The 26,594-nt window shown below is 35.1% G+C and overlaps 2 protein-coding genes across 2 annotated transcripts in view; both read right to left on the bottom strand.

Moving 5' to 3' along the window:
- LOC142984783 (uncharacterized) overlaps positions 1-26,594 on the bottom strand; it is a 78,613-nt gene that overhangs the window by 10,260 nt on the left and 41,759 nt on the right. The window contains exons 2-3 of the mRNA XM_076132598.1: positions 25,241-25,540; positions 177-288 (exon numbers count right to left, since the gene is read on the bottom strand). Coding sequence (XP_075988713.1) covers positions 177-288; positions 25,241-25,540 — 412 coding nt within the window. The remainder of the gene's footprint in view (positions 1-176; positions 289-25,240; positions 25,541-26,594) is intronic.
- LOC142984784 (uncharacterized) overlaps positions 1-26,594 on the bottom strand; it is a 391,275-nt gene that overhangs the window by 343,131 nt on the left and 21,550 nt on the right. The window lies entirely within an intron of this gene.

Here is a 26,594-nt window from a genome sequence, read left to right as displayed (position 1 = left end):
CATCGTGCCTTGCATGCCAAATATTTGTTTAACATATTTACTAAGGGCATGCAAAATCCCCAACCCACACTTGATCAAGGTGGGACAGTAATGGGTTATTTTTTTTAAAAAAAAGTTTAAGACAATGATGATGTTAATGTTGATGATGATGATGGTAAAGATAATGATAAGCTTACCTTCGCTAGTACTAGAGTCGGAATGTTCAGTCGGGAAGCTGCCAGGCTTATTCTCGTCCATATTGCACACAGCCGTCACCGTCTCGAAGAGCTCGTTCATAAGACTGTTGAGCTGCAATAGAAAGAGAAGGAGAAATAAAATACTGTAACTGTAAAAGGAAAGAAAGAGATGAAGATGGACAGTGTAGTGGGTCTGGAATTAGAAAGAAATCATAAAAAAGAAATACTATATTTGGGATTTTGTTTGGTATGGTCAATATATAGTCAATATATTTTCACGGTGGATTATATTACACGGTACACTCGTTATGTGGTCTAGGCCCAGCTTTAATACGCCATGGTTAGCTAACTTAGTAAAATGACACTTGATACGATCCTTACAAATTTCCCTTATATACTAATACATACATGTTGTCATATAGGACCGGTTACGAGTACTACACAACTGATCTTTTTTCAAACTATAAACAAATATAAAATATATAAAAAGACATACAAACAAATTTAGAACCTCCTCTTTCTTTGAAGTCGGTTAAAACACTTTCTACACAGCAGTGAAATATCAAGAAACCTTTTTGAAGAACCGTCTACACTCAAACACAATAACTAAACTAGTACGAAACACAAACTTTCACAGCCATTCAGTCGAAAACTCCATTGTTTATGAAACCGTTATATTTACTGTATTCTCTGCAAAATAATAAACTTTCATATATTTATGTTTTGTACATGTCAAGGACGGTCGTTATGGAATTTCACTTTTTAATGCGTTAATTTTTTTTCGCCTAACTCTTCCACTGGTCGTCTTGAACTGGTCTAGAGTGGAAGTCTAGAGGAGAGGCCTTTGCTCAGCAGTGGGACACAGAAGTAGGCTAGATAAAAAAAACCGTTTCGCAGTTTGGCAGGAGACTCTTGCCCAGAAGGGTACAGTACAGTAGCTGGTTAAAAAAATAAATAAATTTATGGCGATTTTTTTTATCAGTCTTTCGTCTTTTTTTGGCCTAAGCCCGCCACAATTTGAGAAGAGAACGTTGCCCAGATGTGGGATTGTAACTGGTGAAAGAAATATGTAAAATAATGATGTGATTTTCAAAAGTCAAATGTTGCAAAGTCACTTGACGATAGGTAAATGGCTGTTTATTATTATGTTTAGATGATTCTTACAAACCTACAAACAGCTGTGTCGGAATACGGACCTACTTCAGACTACTCGGAAACTCTAGCTGTCCTAGAAATAAACGTCGTGAAAGTAAGCTATGATTAGTATGCATATACAGTGTTTTGTCACTTCCAATCAATTTTGTTGTAAAAATCATCATCACGTGATTAATTGGACGGCACCTAATCTGCCAAGAACTTAAATATTTTCACACCTTTTGTATAACAGAAGCTATTAAACAACGAATTAAAAACAACAACCTTCACAAAAGCAAGATGGCGCTTACTCTGATAGCATGAATTTTGCAACAAACTAACAAATTAGAACGATACAGAAATAGTCATAAATGAGTCAGCCTGTACTCGCAGTGTTGAGTGACTAACCGTGGTGACTACGCTCACTTTGTTTGAAATATAGGCCCGGTACTTTATTTTGTACAGTAAATATGACAAGAGAGGAGCTCGTGGCTTAGTTAACAACAGCCGCGCGGATCAATTTCTGAGGTTAAGCTACGCTTGCCGAGGTTGATCTGCGGATGGGTGACCATCTTATACATATCGAGTTCTTCCGTGTTTGGGAAAACAAGTTAAATTGTGGGTCCCGGCTGTCGTATTTCAAAGATTTTTGATAGTCGTAAACAGAAGCTAGAAAGTCTGCCAACCAGTCTTACTGAAGGTATCGTGTTATAACCCAGGTAACTGGGTTGTGGAGAACGAAGGGCAGGCTTCCTTGACTGCTAGATTTATTGACGTGAATGAAACATAACACACTATGAATATCACGTAACAATTACGATAGCGCCGTAATGACGTAATAAAATCAAGAATGGTATCCGAGGAAATCCCCATGGAATAGGGAAAATAATAACATACTGTAACTAACATACATACATACAAAATATCATGAATAAGTCTTATTAATAATAGGCTGCAAACTATATGGGAAACTGTAGTGCAGAAAGACATGAGTGAGTGTGAGGTTACCGATGTCCAGGACAGAGCGAAGTGGAGGAGAAAGACCAGGAAGGCTGACCCCACTACCATATGGGACTCATAGCATGGAAGAGAGAGAATAATAGGCTGCAAAACTTGAAGACTCACTACTCTAGAATTCTTGCAATTAGAGAGAGTTCTTTAAAACACGTTCTGAATTAGATGCAAGCAAAGTTACCAATGTGCATTTGGCCAGAGTGGTGGACTCAATGCCTAGACCTTTACTCATTTTGGAAATAGAAGCTCACCTTCATAGTCTCTCATTCTGGAAGGAAACCCTTGCAAGCAGTGCGACAGTAATGGATTAAATTTGCTATTCTTAAATTCCGGTATGGTTCCAAAGATCAAAAGGGAGACCCAAGACCACGGACAGAAGTGTTGCGGCGAGATATAAAGGCATGTGAGGTTGGGGAAGACGACGTCAAGGATAGGGCGGAGTGGAGGGAGAATATAAGGAAGGCTGACTCCAACACCATATGGGACAAATAGCCAGAAAGAGAGAGGGTATGATATACTACCATCAAGTTTATATTGTTTCTGCCTAGCATTATGGTAAAAAGGCGCGATTTTATACATGTATGTATCTTCAATCTTACATAGCCAAATGCGAGATGAACGATGACTTAATTTCGCTCACACTGAGACAAGACCCATGCCCAGCAAGGTAATTTTAAAGAAACAAAAGCCCTTAATAAGACCCTTACCCAGAATTTGTGTAATTAGTTTGCCAGCCCAGCAGTGGGACTGTAACAATTTTAATATTTGGATTTTCCCCACTGATAAATGTACCTTAACCCTATCTTTATAAAAACAATCTTATTTTATTTATTTACATATTTATCTACGACCTTCGTTTTGCTTTTGTCATCTAATATTAGCGGTCAGTTAGACCTTTGGATAAGTTTCGGATAACTTAACAAGAAGAATATCGTACCCTTATATAAAATTTGTAAGAAATTTTGAGACACGTGTGGGTTTTAACCAGAATTCACACATTTGATACATTTCAACCGAGTTTCTTAGAGTCATTTTAAATATCCAGTCCAAGATTACAGACAGATCGCTTATCTAAGATTATTACGAGAAAATGATCTTCTATAAATAGATTTCGGTAGTAATGGCTACCCATCCATAAGTTATAGAAAGCGAAGTAACGATTAAATGATATATAATACTTATCTTTAGTAAGTAAACAATGGATAGATAGGAAATTGAAAACGGTAGTAAAGCATTTTGAAAAGGAAACAATGAGAAGAGCTAACCAGAAACTATAAAAATAAATATGCAATTATTTTAATATTGTTTTGTATACTTTTGTTCAAAAGTGTTCAACCCTGAAGGTCATTTTTATAATGCTTTTTTAGTAAGCAACTAGAATAGCACACAGTAAATAAGACCTAGGACTAAGTTTATGTTTTAATTCAGTACAAATATTAAATGGCACATAGCAGTAATAGCCGAGAGGTAAGTAATTCAAAGTATTCTTCTTTCAGTACCTATGGTTTCAGCATCTAAGCTATATAAAACAAGGAAATGCTGAATATAAAAAGGAATAATCCAAGCATTTAACTCCCATGAAATTGGGCGAGTATTTCAGCCTAAGGGCAACACTATGACTTTCCGAAGTTATATGAATTATGATGAATTGTTCTAACAGTGAAGGAAAACATCGTAATACAATTTTGTATGTCCCCAGGAAACGTACCCAACTCGCACTTGGACAGCGTGGTGGACTCAAGGCCTAACCCTTGCCTTTCGCCCGAAAGAGACCTTTGCGCAGCAGTGGGAAAGCAGCAGTTTACGTTAATTTGTTATTATACGGTCTAATTCCGTGTGCACATTCACAAATCGTAGTCGCAAGCTCTTAAAAAAATACGAAAAACATACGTTTGTATTAATTTCCGTGTAAAAGATAATAGTTATACGGCACGGAAATCAATTTACGATAACTATCCCACACGAATATACAAACGACGAAAGAAAAAAAATATAATTGACAAAAGAAATCAATCGGTCGAACGAAATTCGCTTTAAATACAAGTATAGCAAATACACGAGTTCATTTACCTTCAAAAATCGCCATTTTGTACATCATTATGCAATAATATAAAAACAAGCAGAATAGTTTCTGCTTAAAAACACAATTATTGTCACTTTTCGCTTAATACGAGTCACAAACACAATAAAATCCGCTTAAATTCACAACCATTTGAAATAAGAACACCATAAATTTTAAATTTCACCACACATTTTATAATAAGAACACAATAGAAATTCGATTTTCCGCTCGTAAAAAGTCACTATTTTCGCTGCAACGCTTATTTCGAGTCGAAAGTTTAATTTTTATTTGTTTTTATTGTAAAAAGCGCGTGTTTGAGCGAGTGTAGTGTAGTGATCTAATTTGTTTAATCATTTAAACATATTTCTCGTAGTGATAACGTCTGTACTATACCGAATGCACAACATTATGAGTTAAAGCACAATGAAATATTATAATTAAATTACTAAAAACACATTTATATGCATAACTTTGAAATTACTTAACCGATTTTAATGATACTTATATCAGCACAAAGCGTTGATTTTATACTTTTCAACAGTTTAAGTTTCATCAAAATCTGATCAATAGTTTTTGAGTTATAACCGACTAAACGAATAGTAAAATATTACAATGGAATAAAATTTTATCAATGTGGTATTTTACCCTATTCAAGCATCCTATGGTTACATATTTTCGTCTCTCTTACACTTCAATAGGAGGAAAAGAGACAGAAACACAGGATTTGGACATTGTATTCAAGGGTTTCTATGTTTTTTTCCTGTGTATATATTTAGAAATAAGTACATAGTGATATGGCATAATAATAGGTTTTTCTGCTAGACTGTAATTGTTATTTAGTTAAGCGTATTGGAATATTATTATTATGATTTATATAATAAAATGTATAAATTTAAATTATTTCTATATTTACTTATAGAACCACAGCTGGGCACGTGTATAATATGCGACGAAAGCCGATGGGGACTTAAACAAACATACAAACAACGGACACAAGGTACAACCAGACCTACAACTATTTTTCCTGGATCGCAAAAATAATTGTTCCGTGTGGGAATCGAACCTCCCACAGCAAAAGAAGCGGCGTGGCGACCTAAACCACGGCGCAATGAAGGCAGTCGAAATATTCATGGATCGTACAAATAATTGTTCCGTGTGGGATTCGATCCCACTACCTCCACAATGGTAGCGGTGTGGCGACCTTAACCACTGCGCCACGGAGACAGTCATTTCATCATGTAGTAAGCCTAATGTTAAAATTACAAACGATTTACTAACCGGCACAATTTACATATTAAATGATCTTGTAATTAACTATTATATAATAGAAGTATGCAATGTACTGACCTGAAAAACTATACATAAATGAGATATTACGTATTGTGGTATATAATCATCTTAGTTACATAGAAACATTGCTGTAATGTGCCTACTTTGTATTTAAAACAAGCAACATCATATAAGGTCGGTGAAAAAGTCTTTTCGTATTACAGTATGTATGAACTTGTAATAAAATCTTTTCTCTACACAAAAAAGCTCGATATTTGGGTACCTCACGAGCTCACTAAAATAAACCTAATGAACCGTGTACTCATTTGTGATTCTTGAAGCCAAAGAGATTTTATTACAAGTTCATACATACTATAATGCGAAAAGACCTTTTCCCTGACCGAATACTTATCGACAGGCAACATACAAAATGCAGTATAACAAAAAGATTTTAGAGATATGTAACATGTAGGTGTTTATTTATTGTTCAATGCATATCTTTATTATACATATAATTCTTCTGTAAGTGTGTATGTCACTGAATTTCTCTTAAACGACTGGACCGATTTTGATGAAATTTTTTGTGTGTGTTCAAGAGGATCTGAGAATGGTTTAGATTCACAATTTTGTCCGCTGGACAAAATGTTTTTTTATTTAATTTTTATGGCAAAACAACGTTTGCCGGGTCAGCTAGTTAATATTATATTTCCCCGACCTATTTGTTCGTCAGTCTGTTTGTCCTTTAGAGATGAGTAAAATTGCGACATATGGGGAAATAGATTTAGTACTACAAGAAAGTCAGTACGTATATAAAATACAATGTTCTTGCCTAACTATTACATGAGCGGTCCAACAACAAATGAGGCTAGGTCATTACTAGTATTATTATGACGTTGGCGATAATGATTTATTACTCTAGTGTTGTAACGCAATGTATCGATAAAATTATAATTAACTAGCTCCTGCGACCACGGCGAGTGCAACCTGCGCCGAAACGTTAGGCATTTTAAGGTAAAATGCGTGTTCGCGTTAATTCCCGTATTCTATTATAAATATATTAAACATGCAACGCGAGAGTTTAAAAGTTATGAGAGTTGAAAGACGTTTCGGGGTAGAAACAAACCTTTCATGTGCTTTGTGTACAACAGTTATGAAACTGCTAAAATATAGTTCCTCATAAACTTTTACATTATAAGCCGGGATTTTTTCGATGCCGCAGAATATATACATATGTATATGTTTTTAATGCAACTTACGGGTTTTAGCATTATTACTTAGTACGAGGTTTTTATTTTAATATTTATCTTCAAACTTGTAACAAAGTTAATGTATAATAGAATACGGGAATAACGCCACGCATTTTACCTTAAAATGCCTAAAGTCTCGGTTTCGTTTAAAAGTTATGATTGTAACAAAGTTAACAGTTTCAGCCAGAATCTCTATTTTTCTTTCGTTATTTAATTTGTCCATCGACTATTTCCTTTCTCAACCACTCTACAAATAAATCTCCATATAATAAACACAGGCAGATCAATAAGATCACACGTGATCAATTACAAAACATCTTATTTAACAAAACGTGATATTGAAACGTGATGTCAATCAATGATTATTTGTAAGTTATTTAACTGTAATATGACTCGACTGAAAAAGCCTAGATTTGAGATTATTGCCTTTTATATGTAGGAAAGCGGTTGGTGGTATTTGTAGCCAGGCTATTTCTTTGAGGGGTGGTAGTATAGTGGTTACTGGGTTAGACATTGTCTTGCTTACGAGATGTTGTCAGTAACAACCGTTACTTCATGCCACAGGTTTGAGTACAATATTGACACTTGGTTGATAGTCAACTAATAAGAAAGAAAGAAGAAACCTTCATTGCCTTGGAAATGTTCTTCACAAAAGTATTCACAGTTTTAGACTTTTTTTCTAACTCTTTGCTGTCCCATTACTGGGCAAGGGTGTCCTCCCAAACGAGGGAGGGGTGAAGCGCTGAGTCCACGTTGGCCAAGAGCGGGTTGGGGACTCAAATATGGGAAATCAATAATTTAAGCAAACCTTACGAAAAGTGTGAAAAGCCTTTGGCAGTAAAAATCTAAATTAATAGGTCCAAAAATTCTTATTTATTCGGTATATCGACACATTTTATCGATATACCCACATCCCTACTGACACTAATTAGTGCAAGCCACTTAAACGCTAAGATGAGACGCGCCGACGCCAAACGTATCGCTATATTATCATTCTTTCACTGCTTACTTTATTTTATTATTAAATTACTTTCTGTGTCATTACGACGTAATATTAAGTAGATACAATATGTCACGATGACGTGGGACTATTACGCAAAAGTATCGGATATTGGGAAAAAACATCTAAGTGGTAAACGCCTAGTGGGGTTGTCGTAGTTATAAGCATAATTTTGTAATACGGGGACTGGTAGGTAATAAATGATTTTTATTATTTTTTTTTTAAGTAATAAAATAGGAAATTCAAATGTATTATTGACGCTTGTTTTACCAAGAAGTGTAGGCAGAGTTGTATGATATTTACCTACTTGTCGCAATTAACAATGCAAGTTTAAGTCTTATATAAAGAAAGAATCAAAACGGAACGGGTTTCGAATTGAATTATAAACTTCAACAAATTCATGATTAAAAACAATAAATTACTTTCTGTATCATTGTGACGTAAGCATATGATATGTTATGATGACGTTATAGAGAGTGTTGCGCAAAGACTATCGTAGACGGCGCCATAGAAAAAATAGTAAAACAAAGTCCAAGCGATTGTGGGCATTTTTGAAGCGAAATGCCCAGAAGTGGGATACTACGGACGGCTTAAAAATATGCGTATTAGAAAAAAAAATCACTGGTTGGCATGGTGAAAGAAAACATCGTGATGCAACCCCGCATACCTGCGAATTCATTAACACAGTTCTTGAAGGAAACTTCCCATCCCATATTTAGCCAACGTGGTGGACTCAAAGTCCATTTGTTTTGGGGGTAGACAGATATTACTTCAAAAATCATTGGTGTGCTTAGTGCTACCTGGGTTTTGAACTGTTTTCTACGTACATATGAATAGGATACGACTGTTTATACAACTCGGCTATAAAAATATTCTTCTTCTTCTCGTATGGTCAGTGGTCAACCTAGTATCAAAGTTGTTCAAGCCGCCCGAGGGCCTTTGACATGGCTTAACGACTGTTAACGTAGTAGATAACAACCGGGACCGACTTTTAACGTGCCCTCCGAAGCACGGAGACGCCCAGTTCAAATACCACTATGCGGTCACCCATCTATGGAGTGACCGCGCCAAGGGTTGCTCAACCCACAGATCGTTTACCGACCGGTGAGCGTAACTGGCTATGGCTATATAAATATTTAAAAATCAATACTTTCTATGTCACAAGACGTAATTACATAGAAATGTTTACAAATTGTATAAATTGCTTTGTTATCTGAAAGACCTTTGAAGAGGCTATCAAATCAATCAAATGTGCTCTCGTAATTAGTTCTTCGTGTTATAACAGTTTATTGTATCATAACGCTCGTTATTTCATGAATAGGTAAGCAGATATGTGTTATTTGTTATACAAGATGTAAAAATGTGAACGAAGCAAAAGAAGTTTGTGAGGGTAGTACCAAGTGGCGTTCTTTGGTGTCTTATTCTTAATCATGAGATTTTTTACACGTCTCTAAAGTTTCTGAAAAATTTCATTGAAATGGGTACCGCATTTTTGTAGTGAAATTATATAGTCAAACATACTTTCTTAACTTGTTGAAGCAGTATACGCGACCAATGAAAGGTCAGACGCAAAATAGACCCTCAAACTCTAAGCTGAACGTGATAAGCGGGCACCCATCTATAAAACATCCGTGCCAAAGGCTGCTTAACACTCTAATCGATCAACGATAAGTAAGTACAACTAGGTGTAATCAAAATAAATTCAAAATCGTGCTAGTAGTTCTTGAGATTATTCCCTACATGCGAACTGACAAATCGCTCTATTTTTGTAAAGACGTTGTCTTATCAGCCACCCTGTGTGGTATAATTACTAAGATAACATTATCAAACAAATTAATGATTTCACACTTAAAAGAATTAATCTCAACAGTCGCCCATTCAAAAGTTAACCGTTACCCATTATCCTTAACCTTACGAACCGATGCTCTTACGCACTTATACAAAAACAAACGATTTTCGACCCAATTCCTTTGCTAATACGATTCAAAATTAGTTCTACGTGAAGTTTCATCCTAGATTATTATATTTTTATATCGATTTTGGACTTTATGTGAATAAAAATAAGGTTTATAATGTGATATATTTCTACAATAATGTCCTAGAGTATTTTTCCGTGTCTTTATCGTGTAGTTCCCGGAAATGTGTCAGTAAGATCATAAAATGATGACCTAGTATGCGTAGTGTATGTAAACAGAAATATTTGACCTTACATTGATTTTATTTTTCACTAATATCGGGTTCCCCTTCCCTTATTAGGAAAGAAATCCCTTTCTCCCAGTGGGACACATAAAATGATGTCCCAGGATTCGCTTTATGTACGTAAACAGAAATATTTGACCTTAGATTGATTTTATTACTCCCATAGTGAAAAGACCCTTGCCTAGTAGTGGGAATTTTGAAAGCTAAAAAAGGAAAAGTGAAGGTTTTTTTATAAATACCGGCTCTAATGCCTCCGTTGTTCAGGAAGATAATCTTTCTTTAAAAAAAAGAAAGCTTATAGTTTATTGCTTTCAACGGTCGGTATAAGTACTGTGGGTTAAGCAAACTTTTACGCGGACATAAAGAGAGCTAAGAGTCTCTGTGCTTCAGAATGCCCATATTATTAGTCTAGGGAAATCAAAATTTATAACTTAGCATATTTATGGCGGAAACAGTTATGCCTTCAGTGCCAGACGCGTTATTTTTATGAAAACTAAACATCACAGGACCTTTTACCCTATAATTTTTGTTGCACATAGGTAGCACAGATTTGCCATAAAAACGGAAGACACAAACATACTTTTCTTATTATTATGCTCACTGGGTAATCGATAACGATATTGTTTTCCCTTCCGCAATAGTAACTTAGATTTCCTGACTCTTAGGCCCTTCTCCCATTACGATACTTGTAGGGTACGATACTCGAGTAATAATACTAGTTGGATACATGTTCGCTACCCGATGCTCGCATATTATGCAACTTAAAAGTTACTAAATTCATCATTTGTGCAAACTCGTTTTTTGTAGACTGACGTTATGTCGAGCGACTCCAGTGACGATGAAGCTCTTGCAGTTTTTTTGTTTTATAGAAATAGAAGACGTCAACGCAAGAGTAGAAAATACTGGATTCATCCATATATTGAAAGAAACATAAATTGTAGAGTTTTTGTAGCCGCACAAGAACTACTACACGATGATAAGAAATTTTTATCTTTTTACCGAATGTCTAAAGAGTCCTAATTGCATCTTGAGCCGTTTTCAATCTATACATATTATTATAGGTAATAAAATCGTAGGAAAGTCAAAACTGTAGATTGCATATTTTTTATATTTTATCTCTTGGTTGACAGTCCTAAGCCTGTGTAAAGTATGAAGGTAAATCAAGGGATATTTTTGTCTACATTTATACAGTAACAAATAATGTATAAACTATAAAGCAGTTCTCAATTTCTCACAGTTTCTATAGCACCTAGGAGCTGTGAGGAACTGAGGAACTACCTATATTATCAAATGTTAGATTCTGTCAAACTTGAAACGTGGTGGAACTATATAGTTCCGCGAACATGCTTCCTGAACATAGTTCCAATTAGGAAATGAATGATTCCATGTTCAATCCGCTCCCGAACATGTTAAGCGCATGTCTACGCGAGACGCGACGCACAAGCGACCAACACGGCGGGTATCGCGAGACTAGTCGCGAACGCGTAGAATACCAGTATCGTAATGTGAGAGTCTCCATACAAATGTATGTGAGATACTTCGTGGCGACTAGTCTCCGAGACTAGAGTCGCGCGGGCGTATCGTAATGGGAGAAGGGCTTTAAAGTAATTAAAAAACATACAAATTAACACAAATAACAGTTAAAAAGTAGTACAATACATAGGTATATTTAAATTAGACTAGTAGTCTTAAATATCTAAGTCAAAAGTCAAATTCTTTACCGACAAAGACTTCAAAAAGCTTTCCTTATCAAGAAGGAAGCGGTATTTCTTTGAATGATAAGAAAGTACTTTGATGTATACAAAAGACACCGCTCGGACTAAATATTTACGTAATTATCAAAATCATAATTATAAATGATGTCACACTCATTTTTAGAGGTCGGTTTATCAGAGACGCAAATATATTTCGAGATAAAGTACTTTAGGTTCCCATAAATCTTTTAATTTGCAGTTGGTCAGCGTGATGGACCTAAAGCTGAACCTATTCCGATTCTGGAAGGAGCCCAGCAGGCAAAAGAATTTTGCCCAGCAGTGAACATAGTGTACACCAAGTCTACTACATTAGTCTAAAGCATTTAAAAAATGCAGGTATTATCTCCACCATCTTGCCATATACAACTATACTGGGCATAGTAACAAAGTCCGGGCTATTATTAAGAATATTTTAAGAAATTATAAACCCTTTAAGCCAAGTACGAAACAACAAATAAGCAGTTTATTATTAACCCACCCAAAAAGGGGGGAGCTCTTAATGTTCAAGTTAGCGTTTCCATGGGGTCCTACCTAAACCTAGATAACTATGACAATTTTTTTCAGATATCCTTAAAAAATACACATAGCATTAATAATCGCCATTTATTTCTTGGTGCTAAATAAAGAGACATTTTGTTTTTTCAAAAGAATTTTTTTTTTCAAAATGACCACGTGTCAATATTATGATTTGAAAATGAGACGGTTGGTCGCCATTATAGACTGATAAGAATGCGTTTTATTTTACACCGCCAAGATAATATTATCAAATATATTATTTACTAACATTAAGCTTATCTGGAAGGTCTTTGGTAGGCAGTAACCGTTTTAAATGACCTTACTTTTGGCGTGACTATACATGTGTGTTCGTATAATTTTAGAACTAATTGTTACTAATGCGACAGTCTGTCTGTTAAGCTTTAGCGGATTAACTGCTGAACCGATTTTGATGAAATTTTGTATAGAGGTTGTTGAAGATCTGAGGTGAAACATAGACGTATACATATACATAATATCACGCCTCTTTCTCACAGGGGTAGGTAGAGACCAAAGAAAAAGTGGCGTCTTGGTACTTTGTATACAAACTTCCCTTTCCTTTTTCATATACATACATACATCTTCCCATACATAAAAATCTTACTTCAAAATTCAATATTCCGCTTTCTTCATAGAAAAAAAAATTAAGTACCTAAGATTTTAGTCTAATGATGTGTTTTTAGTCACGGTTTGTTTAAGGGAGAAAGGGCTAAATTCGCACACCGTGAAACTGGTATTATACATGTTATAAAAAAGATTCAAATAATATTTTATGCCCCTACCTTACCTTACCTTGGCCTGCAGTGGGAAAATGATCTATAACTGAATAATTAAAAATAAAATATACTAAAAATACCTATTTTTTCTAAAGACCCTTCCTTGGTAGAAAACCGCTAGTTTATACGTGTAAAACTCACTATCTCAGTCGCAGATTCTTAAATACGCATCTTTAATTATGATGTCATGTCTTTGTTATATTATAAATGGGCGATAACACTATCGTGTTTTATACCTAATTTATTATGTCACTTAGGTATAATATTAAAGAGTCGTTATAAGATAATAAATGTTATACGATGATTTTAGTTTTTGGTGTATATGTGACGCAGTAAGTAACATTTCATGGCATTCATTTAATACACCTTCGGGTACAACAGGCGTGATATTATATACAGGGTGTGCCAGAACTCAAACCAAACCGGAGTGCCAGGATTTATCGAAACCATCATAAGAAAAATCTGAAAAAAATATATATCTCATGCAATTTGAGAACTATGAAGTTTGAACAATTCTTCTTTCATTCATTTTCATTCATTCTTCCAATCCAGTTAGCCTGTCTCAGCAGACGTTGTCACACCCTGTATATATGTAAGGTTTTGCCTCAGAAAATATAATCCTGATTTCCGTCATTCACTGGAGACTTTAAGGTTATTAATCATATTAATTTAGGTAGAATTGCGTTACTGTTCACTGAAAAATATATGATCTGTAAGTAAAAATTCTTTAATGGTCTGACGTTAGTAAATCTTAACGACTTTTCTTTTAAGTAATTCACTGTGATTATACAGACTCGACAGACACACGACAGAGTATGAAAGTATAGGTCATAGACCTCTGTTACTAAGATAGTACGTAAATTAAATAATTACTCTCTTTAAGTGACCACCCACTTGTTTCAAAGGGTTATGAGAGTGATGTAATAGAAGTATAATGTATACTGAACACACTATAAACACAATAACACTATGAAGAGCCGTTTTATTTTCAAAAAGACAACTCCTGCACTAAGAATTGCTCTTGTGTCGCGGGGACTTTTACAAACGTATAAACATACAAACAACGGACACAGAGTACAATCAGATCCGAAACAATTATTTGTGGATCGCACGAATATTAGGTCAGAGAAAAAGTCTTTTCGCATTATAGTATGTATGAACTTGTAATAAAATCTTTACTCTACACAAAAGAGCTCGATATTTGGGTACCTCACGAGCTCACTGAAAGAAACCTAATGAACCGTGTACTCATTTGTGATTCTTGAAGCCAAAGAGATTTTATTACAAGTTCATACACACTATAATGCGAAAAGACTTTTTCCCCAACCTAATAATTGTTTCGCGTGGGAATCGAACCCATGACCATGATGATGCAGTGGTAGCGGCGTGGTGACCTAAACCACCACTACGCCACCGAGGCAGTCAAGTAATTAATTAATAAAGTATTGTTTAATTTCTGATAGTAGTTCTTATGTAAGATCCTCTCCATACTTTGGGTGGGCCTGATAACATTGTTTTATCTTTAACCTTTAAACACATAAGAAATCCAGTTATGGTCCACATTCCTATATTTCAGAATAGTATTTTAATATTACAAGAATATGAATAAAGCAAAATAAGTTTGAAGGAATTGTGGCAAATGGCGTTCTCTAGCCTATGCTTAACTCTATGAGGGTAGGGCTTGATTTTATGAGTTTAATTATATAACCAAACCATATAGAACTTAATAAAACTAATATTTCAATTTACTATTTCTTTCCAGAACTATAGTTCTCTTACCCCCGGTTTCTGAGGTACATTTAGCGGTAGTTTATCTATTCAATAACGTTTAAACCCATATAAAAAACGCTATTGAATAGATAAACTACCATTAAATGTACTAAGAAAACCGGCAAAGTCTTTCAATTTATAAACTTTAGCCAATTCTTTGGTAAATTCTTCAATTTGGAACCTCAAATGCATATATTTCAGACCTACAATCTCACCCCTTACAAAATCAAGTACATTTCCAATAGGAATATTTCGCTCAATAACTCTGTTGTAAGAGACAGCGCGTCGCAGGGACATATAACTCAAACAATTAATGTCCTAATTATGATAATTAATATCGAAGAGAATAAATCTTGGAGACAGTGACTATATTATCACTTCAACACTTTAGTAGGAGGTTTTATGTACAGAAGTTACATTACTGTGTGACTGTGGGGCATGGATTTGCCAAATAAAGACTACCCAATAATTTCCTTGTCAAGGCTACCCTTTTTATTTTTTTTAACGTGGGGAATGTTTTATGCTATCACCCTGGGTGGGGTGCATTGTTATGTGGGACTCTCCCGCCGTAAGGGCAAGCATACCCACTAAACCACCACGTGTGCCCTCGCTTCAGCTTGGCAGCGCGCAGCGGGATAACTGCCGAAGCATGCACCGCAAGCCGCACGACTAGAGATGGCCTTCTGTCGGTCGGGAATTAGGACTTTAAAAAGATAACGGTCTTTATAAAGCTTACTACGTCTCCTACACGATCTGATCGAAAGTCCCCAACTTGCAATTGGCCAGCGTGGTGGACTCAAGGCCTAACCCCTCCCTCGACCAGAAGGAGACCCTTGCCCAGCGGTGGGACATAAATGGAATATATGTATAATTTTTTTATCGGCTACCAAAGTTTCACAATACCATAAAAACAATTACTCACAATAAAAAAATAATTCGGTCAAGATTAGAAATCATTTGCAATAATTAATTGCTATAAAGCATGATTAATTGAATTCAGTGAATTAATACCTCTACACAATCATTAAAGTATTTTATTTCTATAAAAGAAACTAAAGAGGAACTCTTGGCTTGAACAACAGCTGCGCGGATCTATCTCTCAGGTTAAGCTATGCTTGCCGAGGTTGGTCAATGGATGGGTGACCATATTATACATTCCGAGTTTTTCCGTGTTTCGAAAGGCACATTAAATGGCGGGTTTCGGCTGTCATTTTCAATGATTTTTGACAGTCGTTACCAGAAGTTTGAAAGTAGTCAGACAACCAGTCTTACCGAGGGGTATCGTGTTATAACTCAGGTAACTGGATTGTGGAAGTCCCATAGGCAGTCCCTCCATGTAAAATACTGGTATTTGTTTTTTCACGTGAAGAAAGTCGCCAACATTAGCTAGTAATAAAATAAGGGGTGTTATCAATTCTTTTTATAGACACCGCGGAATAAGGGTGTGTTTCGACCTTTACGGGACCGCCAAGCCCGAGTCATTATTGTGATGGAATGTCGTGACTCATGGGGCTATTTATACCATGGCTGAATCACTACTTATCTGTGCTATGGGAAAAATATACCATGGAACGTGTATACATATTATTTGTTTAAAGCGTTGAATTGTCAAAGGCAGAAAGTCAGATGCGGCGAAGGGACTATATTTTAAAACTAGCGGCTTATTGAACATTTATTTTATTCTTTCAATAAAAATAGTCTATATTAATCAATGATAAAATAGCACTGAAATGGTGGAAGAATTTTTAAAATCGGTCTAGTACTTTTATAGCGATTTGTTACAAAGATACAAATAAATAAATATCATTGGACAACTCACACACGGTCGTCTGATTCCAAACTAAGCAGAGCTTGTACTATGGTAACCAAATAACTGATAACCATACTTCTAAATTCATTCTTACTTAAATAGTTAAATTGATTAATTATCCTCTCTATAATATTTGTATAGAACTATACATAAATATAGATATTATTTTGAAGTGATATTTTAAGCATATTATCTCTCTGTCACAAAGCATTTCAGGCCTTCATTCTGTTAGGAATTAACCAGACCACATGGTTTGTAATTTAACAAAATAGCCTAAAACATACAAACTATGAGTAATTTATAAAGTACTTATACAATACAATACAACGGAAGATTTCTTACTATATTCCAAGAAATATCGTCTCCCACGCAAGTCTCTACTTTGATGATTTTTCGAAGCCCGTGTATTACTATTAATCATCATTTATTTAGGCATTTTGTCATCATGATTCATCAAGGGCTAACCCATCTCGCATTGCTGTAAACTTGTGGACAATATTGGTACAGAATAGGCTATAACATACATAATATATGTAGTTTAATATTTCAAACTGGGTTAGAATCTTTTCTGTACGAAGGGGTCAGGCCTTAACGTAACGTTCGTTCCCGTACTTCTCCGAAACGGCTTGATCGATTCAAATGAAATTTTGTGAGCATATTGAGTAGGTCTGAGAATCGGCCAACATTTATTTTAATTTATATAATAATGATAAGGGTTATCCAACCTTAACAATGTTTTAGGCATGTTTTATTTATTCAGAATTAATACTTTTTTACCCTTTTATCACCACTATTATCTATACTAATATTATAAAGCTGAAGAGTTTGTTTGTTTGATTGTTTGTTTGAACGCGCTAATCTCAGGAACTACTGGTACGATTTGAAAAATTATTTCAGTGTTAGAAAGTCCATTTATTGAGGAAGGTTATAGGCTATATATCATTTCGCTACTACCAATAGGAACAGAGTACCAGTGAAAAATGTTACAAAAACGGGGAAATTTTGACCCATTCTCTCTTATGTGACGCAAGCGAAGTTGCGCGGGTCAGTTTAATAATAAAAGGCATTAAATAAATACATGGCAAAACAAGGTTTGCTGGGTCAGCTAGTATATTAATAGTATCACTGATTTAAGAGTTTTAAAACAACCAAATAATACTAAACCAAGCGTTTAAATCAGTTCAACTCATTCTGTTATTACACACAGTTTAAAATGCAATTAGGTAGTCGTTATCTTTCAAAACATTATTCGAGTAGCGGCCTTACGACGTAGGAAATACGATAAAAAAGTTACGCAAAAACTCTACGGTTACAATTGCTTTTGTAGTCTGAGTAGTAGCGTATCATGTTATAACACTGGTAACTGGGTTGTGGAGGTCCGATAGACTGAGGTTGAACTGTGGATGGGTGAATATTATACATGACGGGTTCTTCCGTGTTTCGGAAGGCATGTTAAATTGTAGGCTGTCATTTTTCAAAGATCTTTGACAGTCGTTAACTGTTGTTAGAAGTTTGAAAGTCTGACAATCAGTCTTACCGAGGGGCATCGTGTTATAACACTGGGAACTGGGTTGTGGAGGTCAGATAGACAGTCGCTGCATGTTAAATACTGGTATTCAGCTGCATCTGGTGAGACTGAAAGCCGACTCCAATATAGTTGGAAGAAAGGCTAGAGTAATGATGGTCTGAGAGGTAGAATATTGGACTTCTGGTCGTGAATGTTTGGGTTCAAATCCCAGAAAGTTTATGATTTCTATTAAACACTTTCACTAGTAGTCCGGAGTTTTGTAACGTGGTCGATATATGGCAATAGCCTCGCTCCTTATGACATAGAATTAAATTTCTTAGAGTTTGGGAAAGTGCCCGGTATATAGCAATAGGCTTGCCTCATCCATACTAATACTATAAATGCGAAAGTAACTCTGTCTGTCTGTCTTCTACTCAATCACGCCTAAACTACTGAACCAATTCGCATGAAATTTGGTATGGAGATATTTTGATACCCGAGAAAGGACATAGGCTATATATCATCACGCTACGACTAAAAGGAGCAGAGTACCAGTAATTAATGTAACAAAAACGAGGAAAAATTTCACCCATTCTCTCTTATTGGACGCAAGCGAAGTTGCGCGGGTCAGCTAGTATTACATAAGATTAACTTGCCTAGGGTCTAGTAACGTGCCCGGTATATGGCTATACACTCGCTCCCTATAACATGGGACTAACATTGTAAAAGACAAAACGTGGGTGTCTAAAATATATCTGCCTACATCTTCTAAAATAATATGCGTGATGTTTATATTACAAAGTGACGTCATACCTGTATTATCCATCCAAGTGAAGAGGAACATACGATTTCAATTACACTAATTATCAATACAATAATTAGCTAATTATATCTCAAAATGCACTTGCACTAAAAACACAATTAACATACATTAATTGCTAACATAAATTTAATGTTTTTAGAGTCGAAATAACACTGATCCACTGTGTGATCCAATGGTCCACTGTGCACTATTATTTTTTTAGATCACAGATTTTGATCCACTGTAAACGTTAAGGTTTACTCGCTTTTTCTTGCAAAATTTGTTGCAAAACGTGTCTTAGCGTTGAATTATTTCAGTTACAGTCACTGACTTTAACAATTTACAGTTAGTTTTGAATACTTTCGAACTGTGGTTGAATGTTCTAAATATTTCGTAGTACAATATTTTGTAAAACTTAAATACCATTGTCACTTACACACTTTTTTATAAAAAAAATCTATAAACACGACATTTTTTTAAACATTTCTAAACGAGATTCCATAGTCAAATTTCTACATTTTTAAATTTCCGAACGAAGTAAGAAATTAAATTTTTTTAATATTTTTTTAACTCACAACATTCGATTTTCAAAACGCACACACGAATGTTTTTATTTATTTTTTAATTTTAAACTCACATTGTTTTTAACACAGACAATAAATATATTTTTTTACTAAATTCACGTCCGATAAGCTTTGTTTTTTATTGTTCAGCCTTGTACTGAATTGAATAAATATTTTTTGTATGGAGTGTATGAATGTATGAAGCGGTGCGAAGGTGACTGATCGTGAGCGCGAAGTGCGGTCAGCGTGCTGTGAATTAGAGTCGGTTTACATGACGGTGGGATGGTATCGTGATTTTAAGATTTTGGATTGACTTTTTGTTATTTTTTTTAGTGAGTTAGTGGGTGGTTACTTTGTTTTTTGATCCCTTATTGAAAAGGACATTTCAAATAAGTATTGATGAACTGATATTTGTAATTGAAACAATATTAAAAATTGAAACCAATAAATTAAATTAAAAAATAAATGTTTTTTTTTTCAAAATAGTATGTATCTACTGCTCTAGTTGTTTGTTTTCTCAAATAAATAAAAAAAAATCGTTCTTGCATTGCTTGCCAATTACACAAATAATAAGGATAAAATTTCCCAGTTGTTGACAACGACTCAAAATGTGCCTACTGGTTTTCCATCGTCAGACAATTTCACTCAGAGATAATTTTGGCACAATCCCGTTTGCCAATTCCGCGAAGAGGCTTGAAAGTCACCGTAATTAACTTTCATTAATACAATTAAATGTAAAGATTAAGGAATCTAATTAATCCTGTATGACAAGATTATATGGTTTTGATAGAAGCAAATGTACGGATCGTACCAAGTGGCGTACTTTTGTCTCTGCCTACCCCTATCCATACTAATATTATAAATGCGAAAGTAACTCTGTCTGTCTGTCTGCTACTCAATCACGCCTAAACTACTGAACCAATTTGTATGAAATTTGGTATGGAGATGTTTTGATACCCGAGAAAGGACATAGGCTACTTTTTACCCCGGGAAAATGACGCATTCCCATGGGAAAATTCAGGTGGCGGACGAAGTCGCGGGTAAAAGCTAGTGGGAAATAAAATAACTCCTTTTCCCATGAAGGTATACACAAATCAATATAAGTGAGCTACAATCCCTACAAACTCCTTCCGTCATAGAATATCATCATATAAATCTATTCCATACTATGACGCATCGTTACACAACACACGTTTGTTATTCACTCGCGAGTGAACGCGTATTGTTTATACTACTCTACTATAGATCAGTTAGAGGTTTATGGTATCGGAAGTTGTATCATTATGTAAGTTGGATGTATTTTGAAGTACATACGTGCGTGAGCTACAAAACACATACGATCATACGTATATAGAATGAATCTGAATTTAATTTGAAACCATACTCTTAAAAATTCAATGCAAATTTTTTGAGTTTAATTTACTTTGGTATATTCCCAGTTATCCACACTAACACTGTCCCCCGGAGTGGCCACTCGAAATTTTCTTCCTACTTGTCTTCCCAGTTGTCACCCCGGGGGTCACAGTTAGAGGGGACAACTGGGAATATACCCTTACTTTCACTTAAATAATAACTTACCACTAGATCGAATTTTCAAGTTATTATTTCACATTAACTAGAATCCGATACGATCGAATTCGAAATCGAGTTTAGTTATAGCAACAAATACTTAAAAAATAGAACAAAATAGATATTTAAGGAAGCTTATATCGGCTTCGAGCGAATTTTTTTAGGAAAAGCTATACAGAAGCCGTCTTCTTTCCTTACTCTTTTTGCCAATTATCATTAACAATGATACAGAACCTTTCGTAAACGAGTCTATTTCGCTCATAGCCCGTATTTTTTTCTACAACCGTCATAACAATATAACGTTATAATTACAAGATAAAATCTCTCTGGTCTGCAGCGTCATGTAAACGTACTCTTATATAATAATGTAGCACCACGTGAGTTGAAGATAATGGTAGTATCATTGTTTGGGTACATACGTGTGACTAGCTGTGTCTTGTGGAGTCACTCGGTATTTATATTACAAACATTAAGTAGGAGAACGGTATTATTTTTTAACCTAATACTGTCCCACCAAGGCAAGGGTCTCCTCCCAAACGAGGAGGAGGGGTTAGGCCTTGAGTCCACCACGCTGGCCAAATGCGGGTTGGGAATATTACATGTCGCACTGAAATTAATGCTAGTTCAGAAGCGAAGGCAAGAAGAATTAGGTAAAGTTAGATTGAACTACGATTGCGAGAAGCTCGTGGCTTAGATAACAATAGCCGTGCGGATCGATCTCTGAGGTTAATCTACGCTTGCCGAGGTTATTTTATGGATGGGTGACCATACAATAATAGAGTTCCTCCCTGTTTCGGAATGCACTTTAATTTGTGAATCCTAGCATTTAGCACTGTCATTTTCAAAGATCTTTGACAGTCGTTAACAGTAGTCAGAAGCTTGAAAGTCTGACAACCAGTCTTACCGAGGGGTATCGTGTTATAAATCAAGTAACTGGGTTGTGGAAGTCCGATTATAACGTTCATCTCAAATACTATCAAAACAAACCTATTTCGTAATAAGAGCAAAGTTCCATTGCTCGACTGTTTAGTAGTAGGTTCTATTAATAGTGAACACAAACATGCGCTCATTTCAGCTGTAATGGAGAATAGAGTGATATTTGACAGCCCTACGAAACAAAACAATGGCGTAACGTACTATTTCTGTAATCTACTGTAATCTACACTTACTAGTATACCTACTACATAAACTACTATACTACATATAGATATAATTAAAATGTCTTTAATGAAGTAATTATCACATGCTCTATCGCGGAAGGAAAACATCGGGATGACACCTTGCATGCCGTAAAATTTGTTTCATACATTTATTGAAGGCTTACAAGTCCCCAAACCCGCACTTGGCCAGCATGGTGGACTCAAGGCCTAATACCTTGCTCGTTCGGGAGAAAACTCTTTACCCAGGAGTGGGTCAGTCGTGGGATAAAAAATTTAAATTATAAAGTCCTTTTTACTCGTCTTGTGTTGTAATTGTCCTTAGTAAATCTATGAAACGACTTAGCTGGTTATAACACTTAGTGGCTAACGTATGTGTATCAACCAAGTATCAGATAACCCTAATTTAGTAATTTATTTTAAACACAACATATAGTATTTCGTAAGTAAGTTACATATTTGTGAATAGCTGATTTAAGCTATACCTACACAAAAACATTTCTTACACATCGCACTATCCATTAGCGAAACTCAAAACTGTTCAGTAGTTTCCAAGCTTATCATGAACAGACAGACAGATGCGCATAATTATATACTAACAATCAACATTTCATTTTACACCTTATTTCTTTACACATAGAGCACATAATACAACAAGACAAAACTAACAGTCTTTATAAACTTTAATTAATATATTTGCTAAAGGATTTTAAACTCTATGTAATAAACATAAGGTGTATCTGTATGTAGAAGACTTTAACAGCTCTTTGTAAACCATAATTAATACATTTGCTAAAGGATTTTAAACTCTACCTAATGTATATAAGGTGTATTTATGTATGTAGAAGACTTTAACAGCTCTTTGTAAATGCAAATTAATAAAATTGTTAAGGGATTTTGAACCGTATATTGTTAGTTATAAGGTGTATTTTGGTATGTTTATGTTTGTTTTTAAGTAGAAGTCTGGAACTGTTCTTCGTAAATGCTAATTAACAAACTTGTTAAGGGATTTTGAAGCTTATAATTGCTTGTATAAGGTGTATTTTTGTATGTTTCTGCTAGTTAATTGATGACTAATTGTTCAGACACTACTGATAACTGTTGTGAGATAATTTGAGTCATAATGGGTAGGCAGAGATGTGAGTAGTGTTGTACGATAGATAGAATTACTTTTGAGTTGCTTATTTCGTTCTACTGCAAAGGAAGAGAGCGAGATTTAGGTGTTCCAAGGATCAAAGTATTCTATGTTACTAAGGAATAATGCAGCGCTGTTTTTAAATCGGTAAAGTAATTTTAGAAAAACAAATTTTTCTGCATCCGGTAAGACTGGGAGCCGACTCCAACATAGTTGGAACTAAAGGCTAGGCTGATGATACAATTTACATGGCTCTTATTCCAGATTTTATTAGTTTTGTTATTTTGCAAAAAAATATCTGTAATTTCTCTTCTCTGAAACACTTATTTTATGTTACACGAGAAAAAACTATATTCGCAAATAAACACAAACGAAATGCCTCTGAATCATACAAAAGTGGTGTCTAAAATATGATATAGAGTATATTAAGCTTAACTATTTACAAGTAAATTTAGTACATACATAAAAACGGACAAATAAAATACAAGCAAGACAAAAAATGAACAGCCTTAACAACACCTACTGCCATCTATCTTAACAGCCTTGAACTACGAACGCACCATGCACACTAAAGTTTTAACTATTCACCACTAGATACCGTTGTGTTCCGTGACGAACGCACGATGAATGAAACAGTGGAAATGTGTCGTCATAACAGTACAGTATGTTTGTATAACTGCATTCTCTGTACATATCTATGAGAGTGGACAAATAACATTGTCTTTTGTGGCTACATTCATTCATTCATTCCTCGTATGGCTAGTGGTCAACCTATAGTTGGGCCATTTCAAACGTGCGAACTAGCCCTTGTTTCTGAGGTATATTTAGCGGTAGTTTATTTATTTAATAGTGTTTAAACTCATTAAAAAAACGCAATTGAATAGGTAACTAAATGTACCTCAGAAACCGAGGGTTAGTGTCAAAATCGAATAACTTACTCGAACTGGTCAACCAGGTGTCAAAATGATTTAAGCCCGCTGGCCTTTGACTTGTCTTAATGATTGTCATCTTAATTGACAGGCTAATTTAGACGCTTCAATGCTAATTGGTCACCCAAACAATGGCAGCAGACAGGTTGCTTACCTTATAAGTCGTATACTAACCGATACTTGCAAGTAGGCAGTAGCAGAGGCCCAAACTCTGTACATTGCGAAAGTACCTTAACTATATTATTCGCTCTTATAAACTACAGAAATAAATTTAATGTCATTTAGTCAACAGATTAACTGTATTCTGAGAAAAATACTTGTTTCAATATCTCATTTCAATTACAGTCCAGACCAGTAGTGGACTATATTTTATTGTAATTGTACGACCTATAGTTGTAAGTGAAATGTGAATTTTAGTTGTTTAGTTGAACTTTAGCTGTTGTTAACTTATAAATATGTAGTTTTTGCTAGACCAAAAAGTCGGTGTACTCCAACTAATAGTAATTATTTCTCGAGTACCTAACCTATCTGTAGTCTAATAGACCGACTATACCTATCGACAGTTAGATTAACGAAACGGCACCCATATCGAGTTCAGTAGCTTGATTCTCTTCTACTATCGACAACCGACCTGTCATCGAGAAATTTTGTATGAAAATCTGATCAGCGCCTCTGACGGGTGGCGCTGAAACTTTTTAGGTAGTACATTCTAAATGTCAAAATGTTGATAGCTAGCCGGTTGTCGGTAGTCGATAGTGGTAGGTAAATACGTGGCTCTGCAATGGATACTTTCCCTACAATAGAAGAAAAACATACAACTAAAAGCTACTCACATTCTCTCTATCAATATCCAACTGCGTATCTCTCTTCGGCAAAGTAAAGCTGATAACTCCTTCATTTTTATTTCTATTCCTCTTAACTTCAGTATTAAACTTCTCTCCAGTCTTCAACTTGGATACCAAAATCGGTTTCGGCTTTAATAAAATCGGCTTCTTGACTTCAGTCTCTGGGAAGCCGTTTTCGAAGTTCTGGCGTAGTTTTGTAAAGTCCACTTTTGGTGGGTCCTGGGTGGTGAGGGGTATTTCTGGGGTTGGTGGTCGTACGTCGTAGGGGATGTCGTAGATTATTTGGTCCTGAAATGGTAGAAAAGGTTTGGTTAGTGTTGAACAAAAAAAAAATTAGGGAGCGTAGAAATTCTCTTTCTATTCCCGCGGAAACTTCGGACAAAACGTAATGTAATATTTTATCGAAGAGGTAATTATTGCTTAATTCTTTTTTAGATGTCCCTGTACGGTGATCCCGGTCAGTGAAATTGAGGCTGTTTAATCTTATGTGTGTAGTGTTTAATATTTATTCAAGCTGAGCGTCTCCATCCTTGACAAGGTGAGTTGCAATTAGATTTCTAACTATTATTGATATCAGCCGAAGATCCACAAAAGCTTTCAGGTGGCTTACCAACTTTTTCACTAATTTAACAACAAAACATGCGAAAGAAAGAAACAAATTAGTAAGCCACATAAACAATTCACATCTCCATACAAGTCTTGTATGAGCTACTTAAGGGCACAGCGCCGTCCCAGTTCCCATACATACAAACATACAAAGTCATCAATATTAATACACGAACAGTAATTGTTACTCTCCAACGGTTACTAAATACTAATGTCTTAGAAATTGTGAAAGTTGCACTTTCCAAAAATATTTTGAAATGTCATTTTAGTAGATATAGCTGACCCGCGCAACTTCGCTTGCGTCACCTAAGAAAATGAGTCAAATTTTTCCCCGTTTTTGTAACATTTTTCGTTGCTACTCCGCTCCTAATGACCGTAGCGTGATGTAATATAGCCTATAGCCTTCCTCGATAAATGGGCTATCTAACACACAAAGAATTTTTCAAATCGGACCAGTAGTTTCTGAGATTAGCGCGTTCAAACAAACAAACAAACAAACAAACAAACAAACAAACAAACAAACTCTTCAGCTTTATAACATTATTAGTAATTAGTAATATTAGTAATTAGTAATTAGTAATTAGTATTAGTATAGTATAGATATATAAACATAAATATATAATATATATAATATAAAATATATATTAGTATATTAGTATTAATATAGTATAGAAGATTTGTAAGTTACGAGTGCCGTAATGCCTTTAGTCTACGTTTTTAATTAATAAAAAATATA

This window comes from Anticarsia gemmatalis, chromosome 28 (assembly GCF_050436995.1).
Source record: "Anticarsia gemmatalis isolate Benzon Research Colony breed Stoneville strain chromosome 28, ilAntGemm2 primary, whole genome shotgun sequence".
Taxonomy (NCBI): Eukaryota; Metazoa; Arthropoda; class Insecta; order Lepidoptera; family Erebidae; genus Anticarsia; species Anticarsia gemmatalis.
Note: the sequence above shows the minus strand (reverse complement) of the source record. Positions and strands in the feature narration are given on the sequence as shown.